The sequence below is a fragment of the Camelus bactrianus genome, chromosome 7 (assembly GCF_048773025.1).
Source record: "Camelus bactrianus isolate YW-2024 breed Bactrian camel chromosome 7, ASM4877302v1, whole genome shotgun sequence".
Lineage (NCBI taxonomy): Eukaryota > Metazoa > Chordata > Mammalia > Artiodactyla > Camelidae > Camelus > Camelus bactrianus.
In genome coordinates, this window is record NC_133545.1 from 52,220,497 (window position 1) to 52,244,374 (window position 23,878).

The window sequence follows — 23,878 nt, forward strand, 5'->3', positions numbered from 1 at the left end:
TCTTGCTGCCTTTAGGATCATTTCTTTATCCTTGACTCTGGCCATCTTGATTAGGATATGTCTTGGTATGGGTCTGTTTGGGTTCTTCCTGTTTGGGACCCTCTGAGCCTCCTGTACTTGGATATCTGATTCCTTTAGGTTTGGGAAGTTTTCAGTCATGATTTCTTCCAATACCTTTTCAATCCCCTGTGTTCCTTCTTCCTCTTCTGGAACCCCTATTATGCATAGATTGGCATGCTTTATATTATCCTATAGGCCCCTTATATTGTTTTCACTGTTTTTTATTTGTTTTTCTCTCAGCTGTTCTGATTGGGTGCTTTCTGTTGTCCTGTCTTCTAGGTCACTTATTCGTTCCTCTGCATTATCTAGCCTGCTTTGCACAGCCTTTAGGTCAGCTCTCATCTCAGCCAATGAGTTTACTAATTCTACTTGGTTCTTCTTTATTGCTTCTATTTCATTTTTGACATATTTTATATCTCTAAACACTATTTCTTTTAATTCCTTCAGTACCTTGATCAGTCCTTTTTTGAAATCTTGATCTAGTAGGCCATCAATGTGTATTTCCTTGATCGTGCTTTCAGGGGATTTCTCTTGATCTTTTAATTGGGAGTGGTTCCTCTGCTTCTTCATGTTGCTCATATCTCTCTGGCACTGTGGCTTAAGGAGTATCAGTTATCTAGTTCTCCTGGAGACGGTGTGCTCTTAATGATTTTATCGAGAGGTCTTTATGTCTTTGCCCTGTTTCGTGAACTCAGCTTGCTGTTTCCAGAGTCCCTCTGTTGGCGCCCTCTTCTGCTCTCAGTGGCTGTCGGCTAGCAGATCACGCCCCCTCCTAACACTGGGTCAGGTGCTGAGCTCTTACCTGGTGGGCAGGCGGGTCACTCCCACTGCAGTCTGATGCTGCAGTCAGATGCTGTGCTCTGGGGAGGCAGGTGGGCGGATTGCGCCCCCACCCAGCACTGTGGTCAGGTGCTGCATTCCTGCCAGAACAGCGGGTGGCTGCTCGCCCTCTCCCAGTGCCAGTTGCCCCACTGCTCTGTGCAGCTGCCCGCTCCGCCTCAGGTCAGCGCTCCGAAGGCAGGCTTGGAAGACTGCGGAATGGCCCCATCCCTGCTCCGTGCCAAATCTCAGCTCCTTGTTTGTCTTGGTGGCGCAAGTTCTCTGAGATACCAGGGCAGAAAGATCCTATCTGCCTTGGGCTGTAAACAAGTCTCAATCCTGCCTAGGAGGTTGCGGAGCCCCCCGGTGCGGATTCAGGTCTTGGCCCTGCCCCCGCCTGGGCGCTGTGCACAGAAGGAGATGGCGGTTGTGGCTGCGCCCCACCTCTCTTCTCGCAAGATGCACCAGTAATGGCGGTGCAGGTCTGAGGAGACAAAGGCTATGGTGCCCCAACCCCCAGGGCATACCAGCCTTGTTGCTTTGCTTTTTTCACAATTTATGGGGGACCGAGGTTGTTCTGCTCCGTATCCCCTCCCAGCCACGGCGCACATCACCCTGCTGTCCCCCAGGGCTGCCTCAGTGCAGCTGCCCTAGTCCTCTGCCCGGCTCAGTTGGCCTGTCCTGGCCCCCAGCTGCTGGCTCACATCTCGGGCTGGGTGTCACGGGGACCCTTTGTGCCCACTTAATTTAGCTCTGTCTGTCAAGGAGTGCTCGGGGCAGATCTGAGCCTTGGAGGCTCCCCGTCTATCCCGCTGGCCTCTCTGTTGGAAGGGGAAGACCCAGCGAATGAGCACCAGTCCTCCTTTGCTGCTCCCTCCCTGTGCGATCGGTCCCACACCGTTTTGTTTTTTCTTCTTTCTTTTTTCCTTTTCTCCTACCAGATTTTTGGCATCTTTGTCTTTTGAAGAGGACAGTGTTTTGTCGGAGTTTGGCAGGTGCTCTGGTTGGCTGAGTAGTTCCATAGATGTGGGTTTTGGTGCATTTGTTGGAGAGGGTGAGCTACAAGCGTCCTTCTACTCCACCATCTTGCTTCTCTGAGTGTGTAAATTTTTAAGGATTACAATTACATCTCTTGAAATTTTTAAGGAATTTTGGAAAGCAATTAAGTGATATTTCAAACTATTTTTGAAAATATTTTTGAATATATTCAAATACATATTTTTGAATATGTATTTTTGAATATATTTTTGAAAATACTCATTTTAACAAAAATCAAATTTCATGCTTTTTTTGCTATCCAATGCTTATTCCAATAGTACCTAATTAAATAAATCATTTGTTCTTGAAATAAATTGAGACATTTCTCAGCATGTTTAGCTCTCCTTACTCCCTTATCCCATTTTACTTCTTCCTGAATTTCTGGTTCTAATTCTCCTTTATTCTCTCAATTCTTCCTTCTTAGAATTTAATTTACTTTGCCATTTTTATGTCATCTCTAAGTAATTGCATAGTCTACTCTAATGCATATTTTCTTATGGATTTAAGATTGATGTTCCTAATGTTCGACTTAACATATTCATTAGAATTTGACACCACTCTGAGTCAGCACGTCCAAAACATATTTCATTACTCCTCTTCCCACCTCAGATCAGCTGTTCTTTGCTTCCGTTGGTCCTTAAGACATTGTCAAGATCAAATCTTGGGTCAACTTTGACTCCTGTATCTTTCTTGTAGCCTATCTTTAAGATCTATACATGTTCTTTCTAGAAAGAATCTATTGTTCTGTTCTACAGTTACCTTTTAAGATAATTCACCCCACCCTGTTTATTCTTATATAAATTAGTAGTATTTTCCACATGTATTAGACATATAAAGCTCTTTAAAATTCATATATTCAAAAAATATTTCTTGACAACCTACTCTGGGCCCATGAGCTTATTCCAGTATTCTGACCTGAGTTGGCACCCTTTGTTACTAATATTTTGAGGATCACAGCCTTCTTCAAGAAACTGTTGGATTTTGGTGACTCTGCCAATGGAAAAAAAAAACTTCACAAAATTTCAAGAATTTTATTGAGCTTTCTGAAGTTTATCAATAGTCTGTCTAAACTGATAGATTGACATTTTTAAATGTCTGTTGTGAAAGGGCTGGAATTGGAGGTCTTCAGACACAAGAAATAAAAAGGAAAGAAGACAGAAATTCATAATCAGAACTGAAGAGGAAGACATTTCAAGAACAAGGAATTAGTGAAACACAAGGACTACAAGTATAGATTTTATAATCAGAGTAATCTATCCTCGATTGGAGGTTTGTACACTTCCTTCACTGGCGTGTTCCCAGAATCTAAAAGGTTACCTACTTAATAGGAGATCAAGATATGTTTGTTGGATGAATGAATATTAATATTTAGTAAAGTTATTTAAACTCTCTGACCTTGCTTCCTAATCTGTTAAGTGAAAGTAGTCAAATCTACCGGACTAAAGTGTTAATAAGATTAGAGAAATAAGGTGTTATAAGTATACAGTATGGAAAAATAATATGGTTTCAACAAATGGTAATTATGAAAAAGCTAAAAAAAGAGACCCTACATATTGGAATTGGTACGCAGAGACAAAGCTAGAATAGAAGCAAGCATAACTGTTATGGGTCACCTGCATGCATCAGAATTATCTGTGTTTACTCAAGATACAGAATCATGATCCCCTTCTAAGAAGCACAGAATCTAAATGTCTGGAGAGTGAGTGCAGGAAACTGAGTTTTGAACAAGCACCCCAAGAGATTAGACTGAACATTGATGTGATGAAGTTTGAAGAATGAATGTGATGAATAGGAGCTGATAGTAAACTTGAAGACAAGGACTATGTTTTATTCATCTTTGTTTTCCCATTGTCTTGAACTTGGATGACCATCAGCAAATATTTTTTTTTAGTGAATGAATGAATTGATCATGTTAACTAGATCCTTTATAGTATGTGTGCATATTGAAGACAAGCAAAGGAGAAACAAGAATGAACTACTCACAGCTCAGATTTGGATCAGAGAGGATGTGCTGTGGAGTGAATTGTGTTCCTCCAAAATTCATATGTTGAAGCCTTAATTTTCAATGTGATGATATTTGGACATGGAGCTTTTGGAAGGCAATCAGGCCTTGAGAGTGGAGCTTTCATGATGGGATTAGTGCCCTTTTAAGAAGAGACACAGAGGAGAGGATACAGCAAGAAGGTGGCCTCTCACAAGATGTTGAATCTGCTGGCACCTTGATCTTGGACTTCCTATTTCTCATCACTGGGAGAAATAAATATTTGTTGTTTAAGCCACTCCATCTATTCTATTTAGTTACAGCATTCTAAACTGACTAAGACAGGATGTGAAGATTAAAAAATAAATAAATTCTTAAAAATTTCTGAGGGACAAGGAGAGAAGATATACCTTAGCTTGTCCTTAGAAGGAAAATATGCAAATAGAAATAGGGCAAATAAATTTACTACAGATACTTGTAACTTCTAAACAATTGATTGAGAAATCATTCTATCATATTTGACTTTAAATGATTAGTATTTACGAGGATTTTTAAATGTTTTAATTGAAGGGTAGTTGATTTACAATGTTAGTTTCAGGTATACAGCAAAGTGATTCATTTATAGACAAGGAAAGGAGAAACAGGAAGAAACTACTCACAGCAAAGATTTGGATCAGGGAGGATGTGCTGTGGACTGAATAGTGTTCCTCCAAAATTCATATGTTGAAGCCTTAATTTTCAATGTGATGATACTTGGAGATGGAGCTTTTTTTAGCAGTATTTTTTAACAGACTAAAATTTATAATAAGTGACAGGAGATCTGACCTATGGGATTGTAAATATTAAAATGCAGATTTATATCTGTTTTATTCATGAAAATATCTAATGCTTAGAGAGTGCCATATACATGGTTGGTAATCATTGACACTTGCTGATTAATAAATGAAAAAGCTGCACAGAAATTGGGATTATGATCATAGTAACAGTCACAATGTACTGAGTTTTAATATGAGTCAAACATTTGGAGTATGTATAAGACCACCTCAACTGGATTTTTTTAATAAGAACTAACCCCTTAATTTATCAGTTACCTTCTTTTAACATAATGTTACTACTACTAATAATGGTAAATATAAAATGGTGTTACACAAGAATGAAGTTTTATATAGTTATGCTTATGAATAGTTCCCATTTTCCTTATGTCATTTAATTGAGTGCTGTTAAAAAAAAAAAAAAGCCAGTTGGAATCCACCTCCCTTTGAAGGAACACATTCAACAGCTACTTGCGTTCATTTTTCCAAGGAAAAGTTAAAAGTGTTACTCAAAATGCAAGCAGAGATGAATTCAAATAAAATGCTAACTTGTCCAGCTCTTGTCCTCTTGTTTGAGGAATAATACAATCATAAGTGACAAGAATCAGCCTTCAAGATAATTTATTATAAGCACAGTCCTTTAAAACCGTTGTTTATTGTATAAACATAGCCTAGTCTCATTCTTCTTAAAACTAAGCTTTTAACACTTTAACCCTATGGTATGGATTCATCAAAAATTTACTCCCTATGAAGCTCTTTATGATCCAAACAGCCCTGATCCCTCCAGATTGTTTTATTTCCAAACTATAAATATTGTTTTTTCACTCTTTAGTGTGGAAATTCGGCTACCTCCGTATTACATGCTTACTGAAGTAGAAAACTGCCTAATCAGATAGGAAAACATTTGGCTGTGAATAAATCAGCATTTGTCGAGGATTTCAAAGTGTGAGAGTAGGCAGACAGGCACAGATCCTAAGAGCTCCACTTTCTCTTGCTTCCCCATAGAGAAATCAGAGGCTAATATGGCTTCCACTACCATCTGTCTAAATACGTGGGTGTGTTGTCTTGAATTAACACAGCAGATCTAGTGGGGGGTGTAATTAAGATTTCATTTTTACAGTTCGTCACCAGATGCTCTACAGCATAAGTTTATCCATAAATGTTGATTGATCAAGTTTTTAATAAGGAAAACAATGGGTGTTTAACGATGAACTAATTCAGAACAAGAATTAAAATTATTTTAATATGTTGACTTATACTGTTTAGGGATTTTATCCTTTTTCTAAAACTTTAAGTGAGGAATCACTATAGATATTCTTAAGAGTGAAAACATATTCCTATATGTATTCAAATAGTAAAACCTGACATTGTCACTCATTCTACCTTCAAGAGTTAAACTACCTGCTACTGTATTGTGATTTGCATTGTTCTAGTTTGTGCTCTTACAGAAGACCTTAACACGGTACTTTGCATAAAATACGCACTCAATAAATACCTATTTATTCAAAGTGAAACCCACACAGGTTATTTTAATTTCCATATGGGCAGATGAAGTTTATGAACAAGGGAGCATTCTCCAGGAATAAATGATGGAACTTTTGCAAAGCCGCTCTGTAGAAAACTAAATAAAAGCATTTATCTTTATTAAAGTTAATTTTCAGTGAGTGACCTGGAAAAGGAACTCAATTTGCTTCTTGTTAAATTAACTCTTGTGTCAATTATATCTTCAAATTTTTATAAATTCAAATTTCTGAACTATCCATTGTAATTGAAAAGAAAAAAAAAGAATGATTTTCTCATCCTTCCCCAAAGAACACAAAATTATATGAGAAAGATCACTTTTTTGTAAAACTTTTTTTTTTAATAGCTTTGCCTTTCCATTCAAGAGTCCATGGACTATAAATAAACTTTCCAGGGAAAGTGCCTGCATATCCCTTTATTTCTTTTTACTTCTAAAACGTAGTAAAGTTCATAGAAATTCAATAAATGTTTGCAGAATGAATGGAATTGCTGATAAGAGACTTCTTGCTCTGATTATTATGCAAGTAGCATTTAATAAAAGGCTTTGATAATACAAACATAGGTTTTAGTCATCTGAAACAGATTATTTCCAATGCTAATAGAAAACTCTTATTGGTGGTTTGGTACGTAAAATTGTTGTTGATTGGCATTTGAGTTTAAATGTAATATTTAATATATATGATAAATACATTTAATAAGGATAAATATATGCACATACATTAATATTTTTGTCCTTCAGGTTTTTTATCTGTAAGTGGGACTGGAATATATTATTGAAAGGTCATAGAAATATTTATAACCATGTACTTTTCAGAAAGATATGCATGGGCCTAGAGTTAACTGTAAAGATCTTTCAAATAAAAGATTCTCCTAATTTTTATTCAAAAACACTCATGCATACATGTATAGATACATACATACATACATACATAGATAAAAGAAGGTAAAAGTGAAAAAGAGGGTGGAAGGAAGGAGGGAAGAAATTAAGAAAATTAATAGGCAAAAGCCAAATAATCATAGAAAAACTGTTAGTTCATTTACTTTTAGTTTGGATTTGCATTGAATCTTGCCACTAATTTACCTGAAAAGTTTTGCCATTTTCAGACTGCTCTTCAAGCATATCTTTCTCAGTTAATATAACATGACAATGATTTTTATATCAGATGATAAATGTATTAGGAGCTGGCTTAGTATTTCCCTTAAACACTGATGCAGTGAAACCCAGAGGCCCACAGTGGTACGGGTCCCTCTGGAACATCCATCACGCGGGATGCTGTAAGGAGAAGTCTTGCCTAGTTAGAGTCAATGTCGTCACTCTAACCAATGCTCATCTGAATGCAGGCATTTTTCTACTATGGAGATTTCATTTCACTTCACCCCAACCCACTCACCCCTCAGCATTTATCATGTTGTTAGCACATTCATTTTCATAATTCTGTAAAACACATGCTTTTTAGGACACGTTTTCCTTATTATAATATTTTCCTCTCAGACAGGAAGCATGAATATTTGTAAGCATCTCTTCTTTGGAAAGAACTTTACAAATAACCATAAGCTCATGACTTCTTTCTGAAAAGTAAGTGGTTATAACTATTCCTATGGCCTTTCAAAAATGCATTACAGTATTTTAGTGCCAGTTTGCAGACAGAAAAACTGCAAGGTAGAAATATAATAGGATACCCCCATATTATTCTAAAATTAGAAAAAAACAGAATTAAGAGTTTTTAAAATTAGATTTAGAAACTCTTCCCTAATCTCAAGGTCAGAGTGAAGTGAGAGGAGGCAATTTTCTAAGCAATGTAGGCAAACAAAATACTTTTGTTTTGAATTAATTGAGCATTTTTGTTGAAAGCAAGTCTTGTCATCTGATGAGGCCATTCGTTTATTATTTCTGTACTCTTTATTGAACTGTAAAAATCTAACCAATGTTTCCCAATCAGAAGAATTCAATGAAACTAAATAAGAAATGTATAGAATGGACTGAGTTATTTTTGTAACAAATAATTTCAGACAGGACACTAATTTAGACTATTTATTTTGATGATTTTAGAGTTCAACTCTAAGCAGTTTTTCAGTTTCAACTGGAAGGACTTACTGAGGTATGTTTTTCATGTAATGTAGGGTAGTGAGAAAACTCTTTATGACTAGATTACGGAAAGAATTTTTCACAATCAGCTCATAGTAGACATTTAAATATTGGATTTACCACATGTATTTAGTTTATCAGTTTCCAAAGCAAAATTACTTCAAGCTGGTAACCTACTTACTATGTAAGTTTCATTACTTAGGCCCCTAAGTTATTCAGCTCATTCAAAGCGTGACTGGAGGGCAAGTAGGGCAGGGGGAGGTCATGAGAACTCTCAAAAGAATTTTCAAAATCACTTGATGATGTGGAAACTATATTTCCCATTTCTGATTCTTTTCCTTGAAACTGAAGCCCACACAATCCTGTGTTGAGAACATAAAATTATTCAAGAAATTCACCTGCCACTGTTTACCATAATTCAACTATCCTATCTTCTGGCCTCTGTGATTTTCTGGGAGTTTTTTGCAGGGGTGGTTAGCTCCTTTATTTTAGCTATTTATCTTAATTTTTCAATTCACTAGGTCAAAGATTATATTTGGACATACTTCCCTGGCTTTAAAGTTTAAGAACACTCCAGACTCATTTTTTGCCTCTAGCCTTAGGAGTAGCTACCAGGCTCATTCCCTAATGCACCCCTTCCTCCAACTTCCTAATTAGAAGACAGAAATTATACAGTCCTTCCTTCCTGAACTGCAGAAGACTAGAGTACAGCAAGACATTCCCACCTGTGACCCAGAGATTCTCACCCTCAGCACTATTGACATTTTGAACCAGATAATTCTTATTTGGTGGGACTGTCTTGTGTACTCTGGCATGTTTAGCAGCACTAAACCCCACTACTCACTGGATACCAGTAGCACTTCCCCCTGTTGTGACAACCAAAAAAATCTCCAGACATTGCCACACGTCCCCTGGGAGCACAATCACCTCCATTTGAGAACCACTACTATAAGGGCAGAAGTGTGGAGGGCAGTGAGGTGGACTTACCTACTCAATATAATCTTATTGAGCAATCACTGTGTGCATAGCAGTGTTGTCTGTGCTGTGAGAAACTTAAAGAAGTATGATGCACAGTTTCTGTCCTCACAGAACTTCCAAAAGAGTATAGGAAATGAATACAAATAACTAGGACTTAGAACAGCCTGACTTAGAAAGTAATGATATCTTGATATGTATTGAGAGAAAGGAAATCAAAATTCTCTTTGGAAAAATGAAGAAGTATACTTGGAAAATTTAGGGAGAACTTGAAAGTAAAGCATGATTCCAGCAGGTTAGGATGGAATGTCAAGGCCTTAGAGGCAAAGGAAAGAGAACACTGAAATCAATCTTGAGAAAGAATGTCAACAGATTTGAACTGTAAATGTTTTGGACTTTATCTAGCTCATTATGAAGATTCTTTCATTTGACTTCATTTTATTTTTGTTGAGAGGAAATGACATGATGAGACAATAGTTTTATGGTCCCTGTTCTCTTACTTTTACATTTAACTCTTTTCCCCTGCATTCACCATGAATTGTAGAGAAAGAAGTGAGTTTGTGACCAGTCCAGCAAATACAGTGCAGAGCACTTCTGCTGAATAAAACTAATCAATAGAATGCACATGCACCCTAATTTTCACAGCAGCACTATTTACAATAGGCAATAGGAAGCAACTAAATTAACAAATGATTGAGTAAAGAAGATGTGTTGTATATATACTATGGAATATTACTCAGCCATAAAAAAGAATGAAATAATGCCATTTGCAGCAACATGGGTGGACTTAGAAATTGTCATACTAAGTGAAGACAGACAGTGAAAGACAAATATCATATGATATCACTTATATGTGGAATCTAACAAAATGACACAAATGAACTTACTCTGTTTTATAAAACAGAAACAGAGACTCATAGACAAAGAAAACAAATTTATGATTACCAAGGGAAAGGCTGGGAGAGGGATGAATTAGGAGTTTGGGATTAGCAGTTATAAACACTGTATACAAAATAGGAAAACAACAAGGTTCTAGTTTATAGCACAGGAAACTATAATCAATAGCTTATAATAACCAAAATGAAAGATAATATGAAAAAGAATATATATGTATAACTGAATCACTATGCTGTACACCAGAAACTAAACACCACTTTAAATCAACCATACTTCAATCAAAAGAAAAAAAAAAAAGATTAATCAATAGAATGGATGGAGCTTATAATTATAAAATTATTACTTTTCTTGTTTATTCATTTATAATTATTACTACACAGGTAAAAATAGCTTACGAAGTGATCTTTCTGGAAATCAATGCTTTCAAGAGATAAGCAGAAAAAAAGTTAAAGTTACTGTCTTTGAAGTTTGGGTGAGAAATTAGCACCCAAGTTTTAATAATGTAGGAACTAAAAACACGATATAAGTAGGAAAGGCAAAGGGAATAATCTAAAGCCCTCTTTAGGACATTGATTCTTAGTCTCTGGTGACTTCCGGAGACTTTAAATACACTGTGAAAATGGTGGTTCCCCCCCCCAAAATACCTATAGGGATATATTCATAAAACTTGATGTGACACTTCAGGGTGTCGTCAACATGCTGAAGCCCTTCGGCGCCCTTCCATCCATGGTCCTCAGGTTGTAAAGCCCTGACAGGAAACTACAGGCTACGAGACACAGACCGTTGCTTCAGAGACCTAAGATGCCCCAGAAATGCCTATAACAAGATGAGCGGTAGTTTGGAAGCTGAAATCCCTGAACTCTTTCTAAATACCTGGATTCATTTTGACTGCAATGTAGTCAAAAGCATTGTTATCATATTCCATTCAAGTTCTTAAAAAATTACTTTTATTGGATGGAAAAAGTGCTATATCTCTTAAAAGCAACATGATTAAAAAAAAAAAAAAAGAAGAAGAAGGAAAAGAAAGAAGGATTCCTGAGCTGACACTGAGAAGGCTTTAGGGCTTCTTCCAAGATGTTTAAACTTGGACTAGTAATTAACTTCTCTGAGCTTTAGTCTCATGCTTTTGTATAACAGAGTACTGTATTATATTATCTTTAAGTCCTCTATACATTCTAAAATTTCATAATTGAAATTAACTCATCTAAATCTTTAAAAAACAAGACAAATAAACATGAGAATAGCTGCAGTTATTTCCACAATAACATTTTTTAGGGGAAGTGATTCAAAGCTAGATGTGGTTGAATTGCTCCAAGACTGAATTTGCAAAAGTAGGCGATAATTCAGTCATTACGCTCAGCCCTTATTAATTATTATGACTTCTCCATGACTTTGAATCAGAAGGGTTTGCTATAAGAGAGGTTCTGACTGGGCTGTCTGAATGATGAATCATCTCCCACACCAAGGTGGTCTTCCCCAGCTCCAAGGTACTCATAGGCACCACCAGGAAATTTAACTGTGGTTGCCTGTGTTGTACTTGGCATTTTACTGAAGGGAAAAAAAAAAAAAAAGGAACTTTCAATATTGATATCAACATGCTTTAGCCTGCAGAAGCAAAAGATTTTCTTTGCGGAAAAGTGCTTGACATTAAAAAAATATAATGCACTCAGCCAGGGCTCCAGTCATCTGAATTCACTCACCATTTGTGTGGCTTTAAATCTGGCTACACACACGCCAGAACCAAGGATCAGAAATGCATCTGGGTAGCAGAAGCTGGTTAGTGTCGTCTCTTCCACTTGCTTTTGTTGTCTGTTTTTGTAACATATGTCAGCCACCAAAGAGACAAACGGGTAAAATGGTTTTCTCCTTTCCCATCTGGTTCTCTGCCAGAGATACAAAGCCTGAGCAGAGAATCAGATTTCAATGTTCTGACTGCCGAGAAACCTTACTTTCTCGTTCTCTATCCATCACCATTCTTCTCCTCAACAAATATTTTTCCACTAAGTACAAAGCAATGTAGTCCAATAAAATACAGGGTTATTTCTACTTACTCCCTTCCCAGTTCCTGGTCATTAATGCTGTATTTGCGTATATAGTCACAGTATTTTGAACTCCTGAAATTAAAAAAATATAGATGGTTCTCTGTGTATAAATGAGTTCTGTTCAATGAGTCAACCAAAAAGTCTCTTGTTTGGAGCTCATGATACACTTTTCATGGAAGTAACTTTAAAAATGGTGATAAAACTCTACAGTATGAGAGACAGACAAGAAAAGAGAGAGAGAGAAGCCTAAATCAATATATAGCACGTAATATAACACATCCTTTGCATGCAAACATTTGCATCCTTTGCATGACTGTTCCGTCATGGAAACCAACAACCTCTTAAAAGCTGGGCAGCAGGGTAGGAGGCAAGTACTGTTATAGGTGTGTTAAACAATGGGTCTATTAAGGAGATACTGGTGGTACCTACCTGATGGAGAGATGCAGCGTTGTTACCTGGGAACACTGCTGCAGCTTCGACTTCAGGAACGTGCAGGACCGCACAGGCTGAGGACTGTGTGGCTACTGTGGCTGTCCACATTTGCAGAGCAATTGTAAATTGGGTGTTTTAACGTCAGAAGTTGCCAAAAAATTATTAAACCCTGCTATATAAAGAGTTACAATCTAGAAGTATGTTTGAGACTGCAGGGATCTATTAATATTTTCAATTGGCTAACTGAGCATTCCTATATATTACTAGAGTACTGATTTCTTTTACTTAAAATTGATCTTAAAAATTTTAAACATTCAGAAAAGTAGAGAGACTAACAGTATGAATGTACATATCCCCATCACTTCAACTTAAAAATGATTATAATTTTGATTCATTTTTATTAGTTTTCCTGTTTTTCTTTCATTGCCAAATGTTATGTAGCAAAACCTAGATCTCATGTCATGTATACTTCAGTTATATGATTCTTAAAAAAACAATTACATTTTCTTATGCAATGACAATGCCATTATAACTCTCAATAACACAGTATTTTTTATCATGTCATACCTAGTTTATGATCAATTTTCCCTCATTGCCTATAAAATCTCTTTTATGTTTGGTTTGATGAAATCAGTATCTAAACAAGATCCCCACAGTACATTGGTTGTTATGTATTGTAAATATCTTTACATCGGAAGCAGACCCATCTCCCTATTTTTTTCTCATACCACTGACTTGTTGCAAAATTCATATCAGTATCATGATTGTCAGTGACTGTTCTTTCCCCTTAAAAAGCATTGAACTTATTACTATATTCCTTATATATCCTTTAAATGGAAGTTAACTTTAGAGGTGAGTAATTACTTAAAATACCATGACAATGTGTTGATTCTGTCATTAGTAGTCTCCAACAAATCCATTTAGATTGTGATTAAAGAAAAATAAAAGATTCTGTTATCTGCCATGGTTGATGGAAGAAAGAATAATGTAATTGAGATTAAAAGAGTTCCCACATTGTCCAGTATTAATTATATAACGTAACAAATGTCTGACATATGGCCTGCTGTTCTTTTTTATGACACATACCTGGTTCCTACACTCCTTAGAATTTATAGACTCTGGCAAAGGAGATTCTTACTAAAAAATGTTGAGAGAGAGCATTAGAGAATTATAGACCGGATTTTAAAGGGTCTTTATTTCCAAAAAAGGCCCCGTTACATATTTGACTTTGAATTGCACCTTAGGAATGGACTGGAAGGTGGGGCATCTAAAAGTAAGAGAGCATTTAGGAATGTACTTGACTGGGCAAGGATCACCCTAGCGCAGTAGATAACGCCTGTCATAGTAAGTTGCTCCATGACCGATTATTGGGCGAAATCAACCCCAGAAAATGAAAATAATACTGGGTTGCCCTCCCAGAGTTATACTCTTAACATAAATCCTCGTGAAACATGATGACAGGAAACCTGAAAAAAGTATCCCTTGATAGTAGTAGCATCTAAATGCAGTAACACCTGTAATCCTCAGAACACTATTGTATAGATACCATTTCCATTTGAAAGATGAGGAAACTGAGTTATAAAAAGCTTATGTTATTTCCCCAGTACCACATAATGATAAGTGAAGGATTCGGGAGCTGAACGGAGGCAGTCTAGCTCTTGACCTCACCGCTGTATTATACTGTCGCTTAGACTAGCGAGATGAGCTTCTTCTTGTCTTTGTATGAACACCAGGAGATAAACTTCTTCCGATAAACTCTGATGCCAACCCTGAAACTTGCAATATTTCTTAACCCATGTGGGATTTTAATGAGTCCTTAAATATTACATATAACTTAATAATAACTAGGTTCCTTTTCTTTTAAACAGGTTATCAATAACCTGGGTCCTTTGGAACTGATTCTTAATACTCCTAGCCATCACAGAGTTCATCACGGTGAGGAAATTTGATCTTTCTTTCCTTCTTCATTTCTTGAAAACTGGTATTATTATTTTGTATCATTTCATCACAGTTACTTGACATAGTCACCACACACTGTGCAAACAGGTGTTTGTTTCTTCCTTTGTACCTGGATACACTTTATCGCCAAAGCAAGGACTGGAGCAGAAAACACACACACAGAGACACACAAACCTTTCCATAGATGGCATTTGGATTTTCCTCATTGCCTAGATCTCAGTTGTAGTAGAAGAAAAGAGTTTACCAACCTAGGGGAACCACCCTAGGAATCTTGGTCTTAAAAGCTGTTGGTATCTGAGGAAAGCCTAAGAAACAGCACTTCACTTTCCTGCCTCAGTTCTGTGAAAAAACTCAACCTACGCTGCATTTGCTTGACTTAGAAAAAAAAAAATCCCATGTGGCCGGTGTCTAATGTTTACCATCAGCAGCTTAAGAAATAACAGAAATGTTTGCACCTGTGCACGCAAAGACCTGAACAAGAACATGCATACCGGTATTATTTGTAACAGGGAGAACAAGAGATGTAACCCAGTGTTCATCAGCAGTAGAACAGATGCACTCATGTAATGGAGAACTGCATAGAAACCAAATGCCCGAAGTGTTACGACAGGCAATGGCAGGAATAAATCTCACAAGCTTAATGTTGAAAGAAGGAAGCTAGTAATAAAATGGTGAATATCATGGCTCTGTTTTGACAAGCTTCCAGGCATCACAGGCAGTACTGGAGTACGGCAAGCCTGCCTTTCCCAGGCAGGCAGGTCCCTTTCCCCAGCCAGGGAGCAGAGCAGGAGCACAGGCTCCCCCGGGAGGGGAGAGGGTGGGATCAGGCTGTACATGGTCAGTTTCCTCTTCCAAACTCCACAGTCATTCCCCACCCCCAGCGAATCGTTAGTGAGGGGCCATGGAGAGGCCAACAGCGTTATGCTCTTGGGCTTCCCTCCATTTAAAAGGAAACTTAAGGAGTGAAGAAAACACGTCTACACTGAAGAAGAAATAGTTGCTAGTTTCCTGTTTGGCCTCAGAGCACCTTTCCAGGCATGTTGCTTTATTTCAGAATTTCATAACCTCTGAACTGCTAACATTTTGGACCAGACAGTTCATCTGGGAGCAGAGTGGAGGGCTGGCTGCCCTGTGTATTATAGGATGTTGGTCTTTACATACTAGATGCCAATAATATCCTCTCCCAGTTGTGACTACTAACAATGTCTTCAGACATTGCCAAGCATCCCCTAGGGGCACAGTGCTCCTCTACCCAACTGGGAGCTACTGGTCAGCCCACGGATGGCAATGGGTAGTGGATCTGTGTAGCCAGCCCCACTCTGCTTTTGCACTGGGAGAGATTTTTCCTCGTGTCTTCACTTTCAAATGTACATTTGCATATATGGGAGGTGTGTAAAGAAATGACACGTGAAGACAGTTGAATTTATCGCAGTAGTGGTTTATGGAACAATATTCTTTTTCCTTTGATTAATAATCACACGGGTATGATAGTGTATATTTAAGCTTTTTTAAATTAAGAAACTATGCCTTTCATTTCCCAGTACCTCTGTTTATAAAAATAAATAAACCTAAAATTACCTACCCCATTAAAAATATTTTTAAAAAGAAACAAAAGAAAAAAATTTAAAAAGGAAAAAAAACCATTAAAGAAACTATACCTAACTATTTAAATTATTATTTAAGTTCTTTGAGGCATGAAAAATATCATATATGTTATGAGTTAATATAATTAAAAGTAATTTAATTTTTACTTATGTCTTTTATTATTAAAATAATAGTACTGTCTTACTCTAAGTGGAAAATTTTCTTCCTGGAAAAGATGCAATGAAAAGGGGTAAAGTTCACATCAAAATGTTAAAGAAAAAAGTATTTTCTTTATCTTATTTCCTATTGCCTTTTGTTCTGGACCATTTAAGTTTTAATTGTTACTCTTTGATAGTCTTAAAGAAATTACTTAGCATTATCCCAGATTTTTAAAGAACAGGAAAATTGTGAGCAATGGTGCTTTTTTATAATTTCTGGGATAATTCTAAATATAAATGACTAAGGAAATCTTTGCTCTTTTTAGTAAAATCAGTTGGAAAATAAAATGAAAACTCAGTTTAGTAGCAGATGAAGTCTAGTGATGTTAATGAAAATATATTTTGGGGAAAATCATTGTTTCAAAAAGCATGACTTTGTTTTTCAAAAAATGTTTAATATTTTGTCTCATAGGCAGAAACCGTTATTGCATAGACAAAAATTATGCTGGTACTCTTATTATATGGGATAGACTTTTTGGTAAGTACAAAGTATGAGAATTTAAAAATCAAATTAGCTCCTTAATTCATAGAAAGTCAAAGGTCATATCATTATTGTTTATCTTCCAGGAACATTTGAGGCAGAAAATGAAAAAGTTGTATATGGTCTAACACATCCCATTAATACATTTGAACCATTCAGGGTACAGGTAATGTACTTGATTTTATTCTTTCTGAATTGATTACATCACTTTTACAAATTTTATATTTAAAATAACAATTAGTTGTTGAAAGGCAGAAATACATAATATTAACCCGAAAAAATATATTTTTAACTGTAAAATAATTTGGAAATAACTCTGGCACTCGAAGGCTTGAATCAAATTCAGCAAAATACATTTGAAAAAAACTCGTATAAGAATTTTAAAATGTGTCTACTACCTAGAGTTTAAAAAAAAATAGCTCTTCAAGCAAACATATCCTTTCTCAGAATAGACCTGAAATGTATTCATGTATTCAGAAGGAGCAGTAGTGAAATGTATAATTAAGGCTGATCCCAGAGTAAGAAAAATGTTTGCTTCAAGGCTGCATGACTCTGGTTAGAAATTCAACGTGAGGCCTTTGCCCTCCTCTTCTTGGACTGAGGTGGCAGGAGCTATTACAGGTCGGTTATGTCTGCATATTACCTCACCTGCTAAGCCTTGTTGCCCGGGACCAGTTTTCTGTTCGACATGTGGTATTGGTTGTTCACTGATCTCAGTGGTTGGCACTAGAGAAATGAGGAATGTCTGTGAAGCTCTGATCCATCAGCGGCAGACCACCAATAAGACTCCGGGGGGTTGGGACTAGTAAATGAGAAAAAGATAAGAATGCTTGAAAAACTGAAGAGGTCAGTCAGTGACAGCTCTGTCCAGGGGACTGGGTACACAGCATTCAGAAAAGGAGGAAAGCCCAGGTTCATGTTGGGTCTGCTTTTTAAACCTACTTCTTCAAAGTTTTTAAGAAAGTTAAAATAACAGAATAAGTGAACATTTATTGAGCTTTTACTATCTGCAGGGCAGTGCTAACAGCCCAAATGTTTAATTTAATTTGTAACCATTACTAAAACCTTACGAGGTAGTGCTTCTTTCTAACCTCAATTTTTTTTTTTATGGATGAAACTGAGGTTCGCAGATTTTAAATAATTCATCCAACCACACACAGCTTGTCAGATGCAAACCTGAGTCTACTCAACTGAATCCTACCTTGTTCTTTAATGGCTTTGGATTCCTTGTTGTAATAGTTCAAGTAATTTTAAAAACCATTTTTATAATGCCAGCAGTTAAAATTCTGCAAGAGACAGTGAAAATACCAATAAGACCACAAGGTCTGACAGAGCTAAGACTTCTTTCTACATTAATTTATCACTACACCTATAGTAGAACTCATTTCTAGAGTCTACAGCTGATGCCCTTATCTAGGACTAATTTCAGTCCTCTGGCACATTACTATCAGATGTATGGTATATATAGCTAGTGATCCTGATATTTATTGAGTACCTGTCATATGTGGGTATACTTTTAACTTCACATATATCAAGTGTATGTTTTTAAAGAATATGGATTCCTACTGTCAGCCTCAAGGTAAACTTTTTGACTCAGCAAACTGTTCCTTTTCTTATTACAGAATATGGTCTGTTTATTACTCAGAAGTCTACTGTCAGAAATGACTTTGAACATTTTTTCTTAATATGATGTGTTTCTCTATAACTCAACACAATAAATGAAAGATTATTTTTAAAATATGTAACCAATATGTAGTATCTGTATGATTCCATGTTCAACTTTAACAAACATTTAGCAAGTCTAGAAGAGATGTCATTACATGGCTGTTGAGTGCACAGCCTGCTAGTTAATGACATGGAAGCAACGTCTCTGAACGCATTTTTTTCTTCTTTGCTGACTTTCTAATCAGTTGTCCTGTTTTTAAATTTCAAATGTACAATTTTGTGAAGCTTCAGAAATACCGGTAAGAACACATTTAAGCTTAAAGGTATGCAAAATGCATAGAATGAATTTCAATTTGAAATCAATTGCATATTAATCAACATTATCAATTATACATAACCTATTTATTGAAGATTAATATGTAACTTACATTAAATAATAAAATAAAATTTATAATTTATTGTATTTAATCTTTTTGGTTATGGGTTTTTCATATTTTAAATAAACTATATATTTATTCTTCTAGTTCCACTATTTAGTTTACATTTGGACTACATTCTGGGCCACACCTGGATTCTTCAATAAGTTTTCTGTCGTATTTAAAGGACCAGGATGGGGTCCAGGTAAACCAAGACTTGGACTAAGTGAAGAAATTCCAGAGGTAAATAAGAGTTTATGAATTTGATGATGGTGAAGATTAATCTTATATTGTCAGGTCTACAGCCAGCCTGTAATATATGCTGACTTCATGCAAATCTGAAAAAAATGTTCCCTTATGCACATGCAGTCCTGTCAAGTATAACTTAAAGAGTGAACACCACTTAGGGACCAGTGAAGGGGTGCCTTCTCCCAGGGTGACACTGCCTCTTACTAGGGAGCATGGTTTGAGGGCAGAGTAACAGAGGCTGGCTGTCAGATCCTTCGAACCAACAGCAAAGAGCCTTTGTGGGGTGCAGGAACTATGCAAACACTTGTGGATCAGTCACAGAAGCTAGAATATGAGAAATGGAGGAAGCCTTAAAAATTATTCAGTTTAGCCTTCATTTTGTCCATGAAAACCTGAGGTCTCCAGAACTGGAGGTCTATAGTTACACCAAGATGATATGGTTATTGGATTAGACCATAATTTTATTCACTCCATAGTTGAGCAGTAGCATTAAATACAGAAATCCCATTAAAATACAAATAGAAACAAGGTAGAGATTTAAAACATTGGAAACCACAAAGAAAAATTCAGTTTGAATCTGGAATACCTCTTATAAAGATGAAAAAGGAATTTCTTTCCAATCATTTAGGATATATATTATGATTTCTTATCAAAATAATTGTCATTAATAGTAATATAGAAACAACAGAGTAAATCACTATTGATTTCAAAGATTATTATGAATATAAAATTTGCCAATATTTTGAGGAAATAAAATCATGTTTTATTTGAATATTATTATTTTTCAAAAATCCTGATCTAAATAAGGATATTTTTTCATCCAGTTATGAAAGCTGCATGTTGAAGTTTCCCAGACTTTTTGATTATGTTCACAGCTAGTTGTGTAACAAGGATATAACTTGATATAGATAAAAATAATCTGCATACTTCAGGTCCAAAAAGTCTAGTCAGCTGTGGTCCATTTATTATTTTTCTTTTTTTAATTGATAATTCAAAGTGAAAATTTTAAAGTCATATTGATGCCTAAATCTGCACTATAAAAACAGAATTAGAGTCTTCCTGGGAAGACTATCATGGGAAAGTTGTTTTCAATAAGACAGTATTTCCCTTTGTGCCATGATTATCTACACTACCCCAAATCACCTTCCATCTTCTCTTTTGCTGTACTTTCGTGTATAATTATGGACATATTTTCATGTTTCAATTTCCATGTTCATTTTGGTTATGTTTATCATCAGTATCAGTTCTTACATTGCTATATTTAAAACAGACTAGATCAGAATCCTAATGCCTCTGAAATGAAAAGCAAGTCTCCTAACTTTATTTTTTCTATCCAAAATAATAAATCTTAGATTCAGTTTGAGGATTAAAAAAAAAAAAAAAAGACTAGCAAAGCTGTTCATTTCTTTTTACGTGTCTCCTCTTCACTTAGCATGAGTTTCAGTGAGAGAGATAAGGGAGCAACATAACAAGAAGGCTTCTTTCTTGTCTTCCTAGGTCACAGGGAAAGAAGTTCCCTTCTCATCAGCAGCATCTCAACTATTAAGAATATATACAGTTGTGCAGTTTGCTCTGATGCTGTCATTTTATGAAGAGACCTTTGCAGATAAAGCTGTAAGTGGTGTCCATTTTAAACAGAGTATGAGAGAACTGTCACTTTGAAAATGAAAGTAACCTCCTTCTATTATAGCTGTGCTCTGTTCTTTTCTGTCATTGTCTTTTAATTTTGACAATATCTCACATTCCAACAGGTAAATTAATTCTTCTAGACTGTTAAATGTAAGTTGATTAATTATATCCAAAGTGTTTCTGTATAAAATATCCATCATATGGTACACCATGGATCTACATGATAAACAGAAAATGGTTTGTCACAAATAACTTATTCAGTAATTACAAGAAAAAGTATTCCAGAAGTTAGAATTACATGTTTTGGGAAAAGCAGACTTTATATCAATTTCAACATATTTATCTTCAATTAGAGACTACCCTGATACCTTGACTTTAGGGAGATTGTGAGGTAGGTTTTACTTCATTAATTTGGTCCTTTCTGAATAGTCAAAATATTGTTTGTCTTACACAAATATAAGGGAACCAGACCAGGGTTTAGAATCTGGAGTCTGATTCAGGCATTACTACCTGGAGAGTCATTCTTGGGCCACATGAGAATACCTTCACTGCCTACATTTTGGAGAAAACAAAAATAACCTAACATAGGTACAAATGCACTGTAAACTGTAAAAAGATAAAAACAGAGGCATTTTAAATATGTGTTTCATTTCACTGATTTATTTATATTATATTCTTCTGAAAGGATTTACAGTAGTTCAAAGCGGTACATAAATTGTAGGAAGGTAACTAAGTTGAAAGTAGGTGAAATTGAAAAGAGGATGACAGAAGAATGAAAAATCAGTGTCTTTGATTTTGTTTCCAAGAAAATATGTACCTCATGAAATAACCTCGCTGAAGGTTAAGGGCTCACATAGTAGCTCTATATGAATAATGGTTATGCTTTCAAGAAACAGGGGAAGGGAGGCTTCCATTTCGAGCAAAATGATAAGTTAAATACACCTATTTTTTATTAAGACATATCGAACACCTAGAATTGCTGTATAAAATGTAATTAAAAAACAAAAACAAAAAACTTCTTTAAATACATTGTATAGTTGAGCTGGCAGAAAACTGAGGCACTCCTTAGAGGCTGAAAATGTTGAGAATGTGTAAATGCAATGAATTAGTGGGCAGTGAATTCAGCTTTTCCCAACAGCTGTCCTAGGACCTCGAATGGTCTCTGCTGGTCAAGACCTTAAGGTTCCAGAGACAAAGATAAAAGCCTGCACTGGTGAATAGTCAGTAAAAGAACTTCAAATAAAACAACTGAAAACAAAAGAAATACTTACTCTCAGCGAAGGGGACGGGGTGGGGATAAAAAAAACAAGAATCATAAAAAGGAAACTTGTCTCTACCTGACTTGGCTTTGAGGAGGCAGAAAAAAGCCTTCCTGAGAATTTCTAACTACAAACCAGCCTTCACTCAGATATGGATCCAGGATTTACACTATCCATTGATTTATGAACCTAAACTAAGGATATAGTTAGCATGGTCCCAGATTAGGTCTTACGTGTTTAGAATACTCATATTCAAATCATGCTTAAAGCAATCCCCTTAACCCCACATCTCAGCATAGCCCCCAGGTAATGCCTCAGTGATGGCGAACTCAGAGATAAAAAGCACAGAAACACACAAGGGGACAGCCACTGTGACAAAGCATTAGCAGAAACCACACACAACAGAATTAAACCTTCAAAATAATAGATTTTGAAAGTAAAATTAATTAAAACACAAATTAAGTAAATTTAATATGTTTGAAGAAGCAAAAATTGAAATTAAAAAGAAATTTTAAATTATGAAAAATCAGGAAACAAAAGACTGTAAAATGATGAAGCATATTTAGAAATAATAAAATTAAACTTCTAAAACACAAAAGTATAATGGACATGAGGAAGTCAAAGACTTCATTGGCAGTTTAAAGAGAACTAAAAAGAATTAAGCGCATTAAAAGAGCCAAAAAAAGTATCTGTTATATAGTACTAACAGAAAATGATGTTAAAAAAATATAATAGAAGTTTTGTTCAGACATAAAGAATACTCTGAAAAAGTCTAAAAAAAATTACAAGAATCCAGAAAATGTGTAAGTGAATATAAGTAGGATTAGTGGGCAGTGAATTCAGGCAAGATGAGTTACCTTTTCAAAGAATAAGTCTGTGCTATTGACAGATATCAGTCTATCCATGAAAAACCCATAATAGAAATTAATAAAAATATGCACAGAAAAATTAGCCTATTATAAGGTTATTTTAATAATAAAATATATAAATCCCATGGAAGTACTTTTAATAATTAACTATCATTATAATGATCCCAGTATATTAATTCCACTGGAACAATCCCAAGTATTCCATATGCCTCACACAGTGAATCCTATAGATGAGTAGGTTACTGAATGTGTTAAGAAGGACTTTTTTGGTTATATATGAGACAGAAATTCAACTCAGAATGAATTTGTTAACTCATATAAGTGAAGCATCTGGGATTTTTCTTCTTTAGGCAGGGCTGGATCCAGTGAGTCAAGTAACGTCTTGTGGAATTTTCTCATTCTGTTTTGCAGTTACGCGTTTCTCAACGCAGGCTGTCCTCCAGCAGCAGCTCTAGCTTTAAATACTGCCACACAAGGAACTCCAGAAGCGAAAGTTCCAAACTGGAGTTTGACATTGTGGGTTGGTTCATCTGGATATCACTGAACCAATCCATGTGATCAGGCCTGGATCATAGACTGTTCAGTCTCTGAATGGGAGGACAGGCTCTGCCCCACAGGATCCTCATGGTCTGAGAGGAGGGACAGAATGGCTTGAAAGGAATATTGAGATGATAGTACATGGAAAAAGGGAAATAGATTCAATAACGCAAAAATAACAAACGTTAGATCTATATGAATCCTCCTCACTCATAAATACCATGTAAATTGAACATGTTTTCAAATAATAATCTTTAAACACTTATAAAGTAACATCATAAACTTTCTTGCAGGATATCATTTTACTTGAAGTATCTATAAGTGTCCACTAGAAATCTTATTCTAAAGA

At 35.8% G+C, this 23,878-nt stretch overlaps 1 protein-coding gene across 4 annotated transcripts in view; it reads left to right on the plus strand.

Moving 5' to 3' along the window:
* The window catches only part of AGMO (alkylglycerol monooxygenase), a 323,670-nt gene that overhangs the window by 125,107 nt on the left and 174,685 nt on the right, over nucleotides 1-23,878 (plus strand). For all 4 annotated transcript variants that reach the window (XR_012508187.1, XM_074367405.1, XM_010967147.3 and 1 more), the window contains exons 6-10: nucleotides 14,532-14,598; nucleotides 16,837-16,902; nucleotides 16,992-17,071; nucleotides 19,095-19,229; nucleotides 20,733-20,849. Coding sequence is in view for 3 of the 4 variants with exons in the window: in XM_074367405.1 (XP_074223506.1) it covers nucleotides 14,532-14,598; nucleotides 16,837-16,902; nucleotides 16,992-17,071; nucleotides 19,095-19,229; nucleotides 20,733-20,849 (465 nt within the window). In the remaining variant the exon portion in view is untranslated. The remainder of the gene's footprint in view (nucleotides 1-14,531; nucleotides 14,599-16,836; nucleotides 16,903-16,991; nucleotides 17,072-19,094; nucleotides 19,230-20,732; nucleotides 20,850-23,878) is intronic.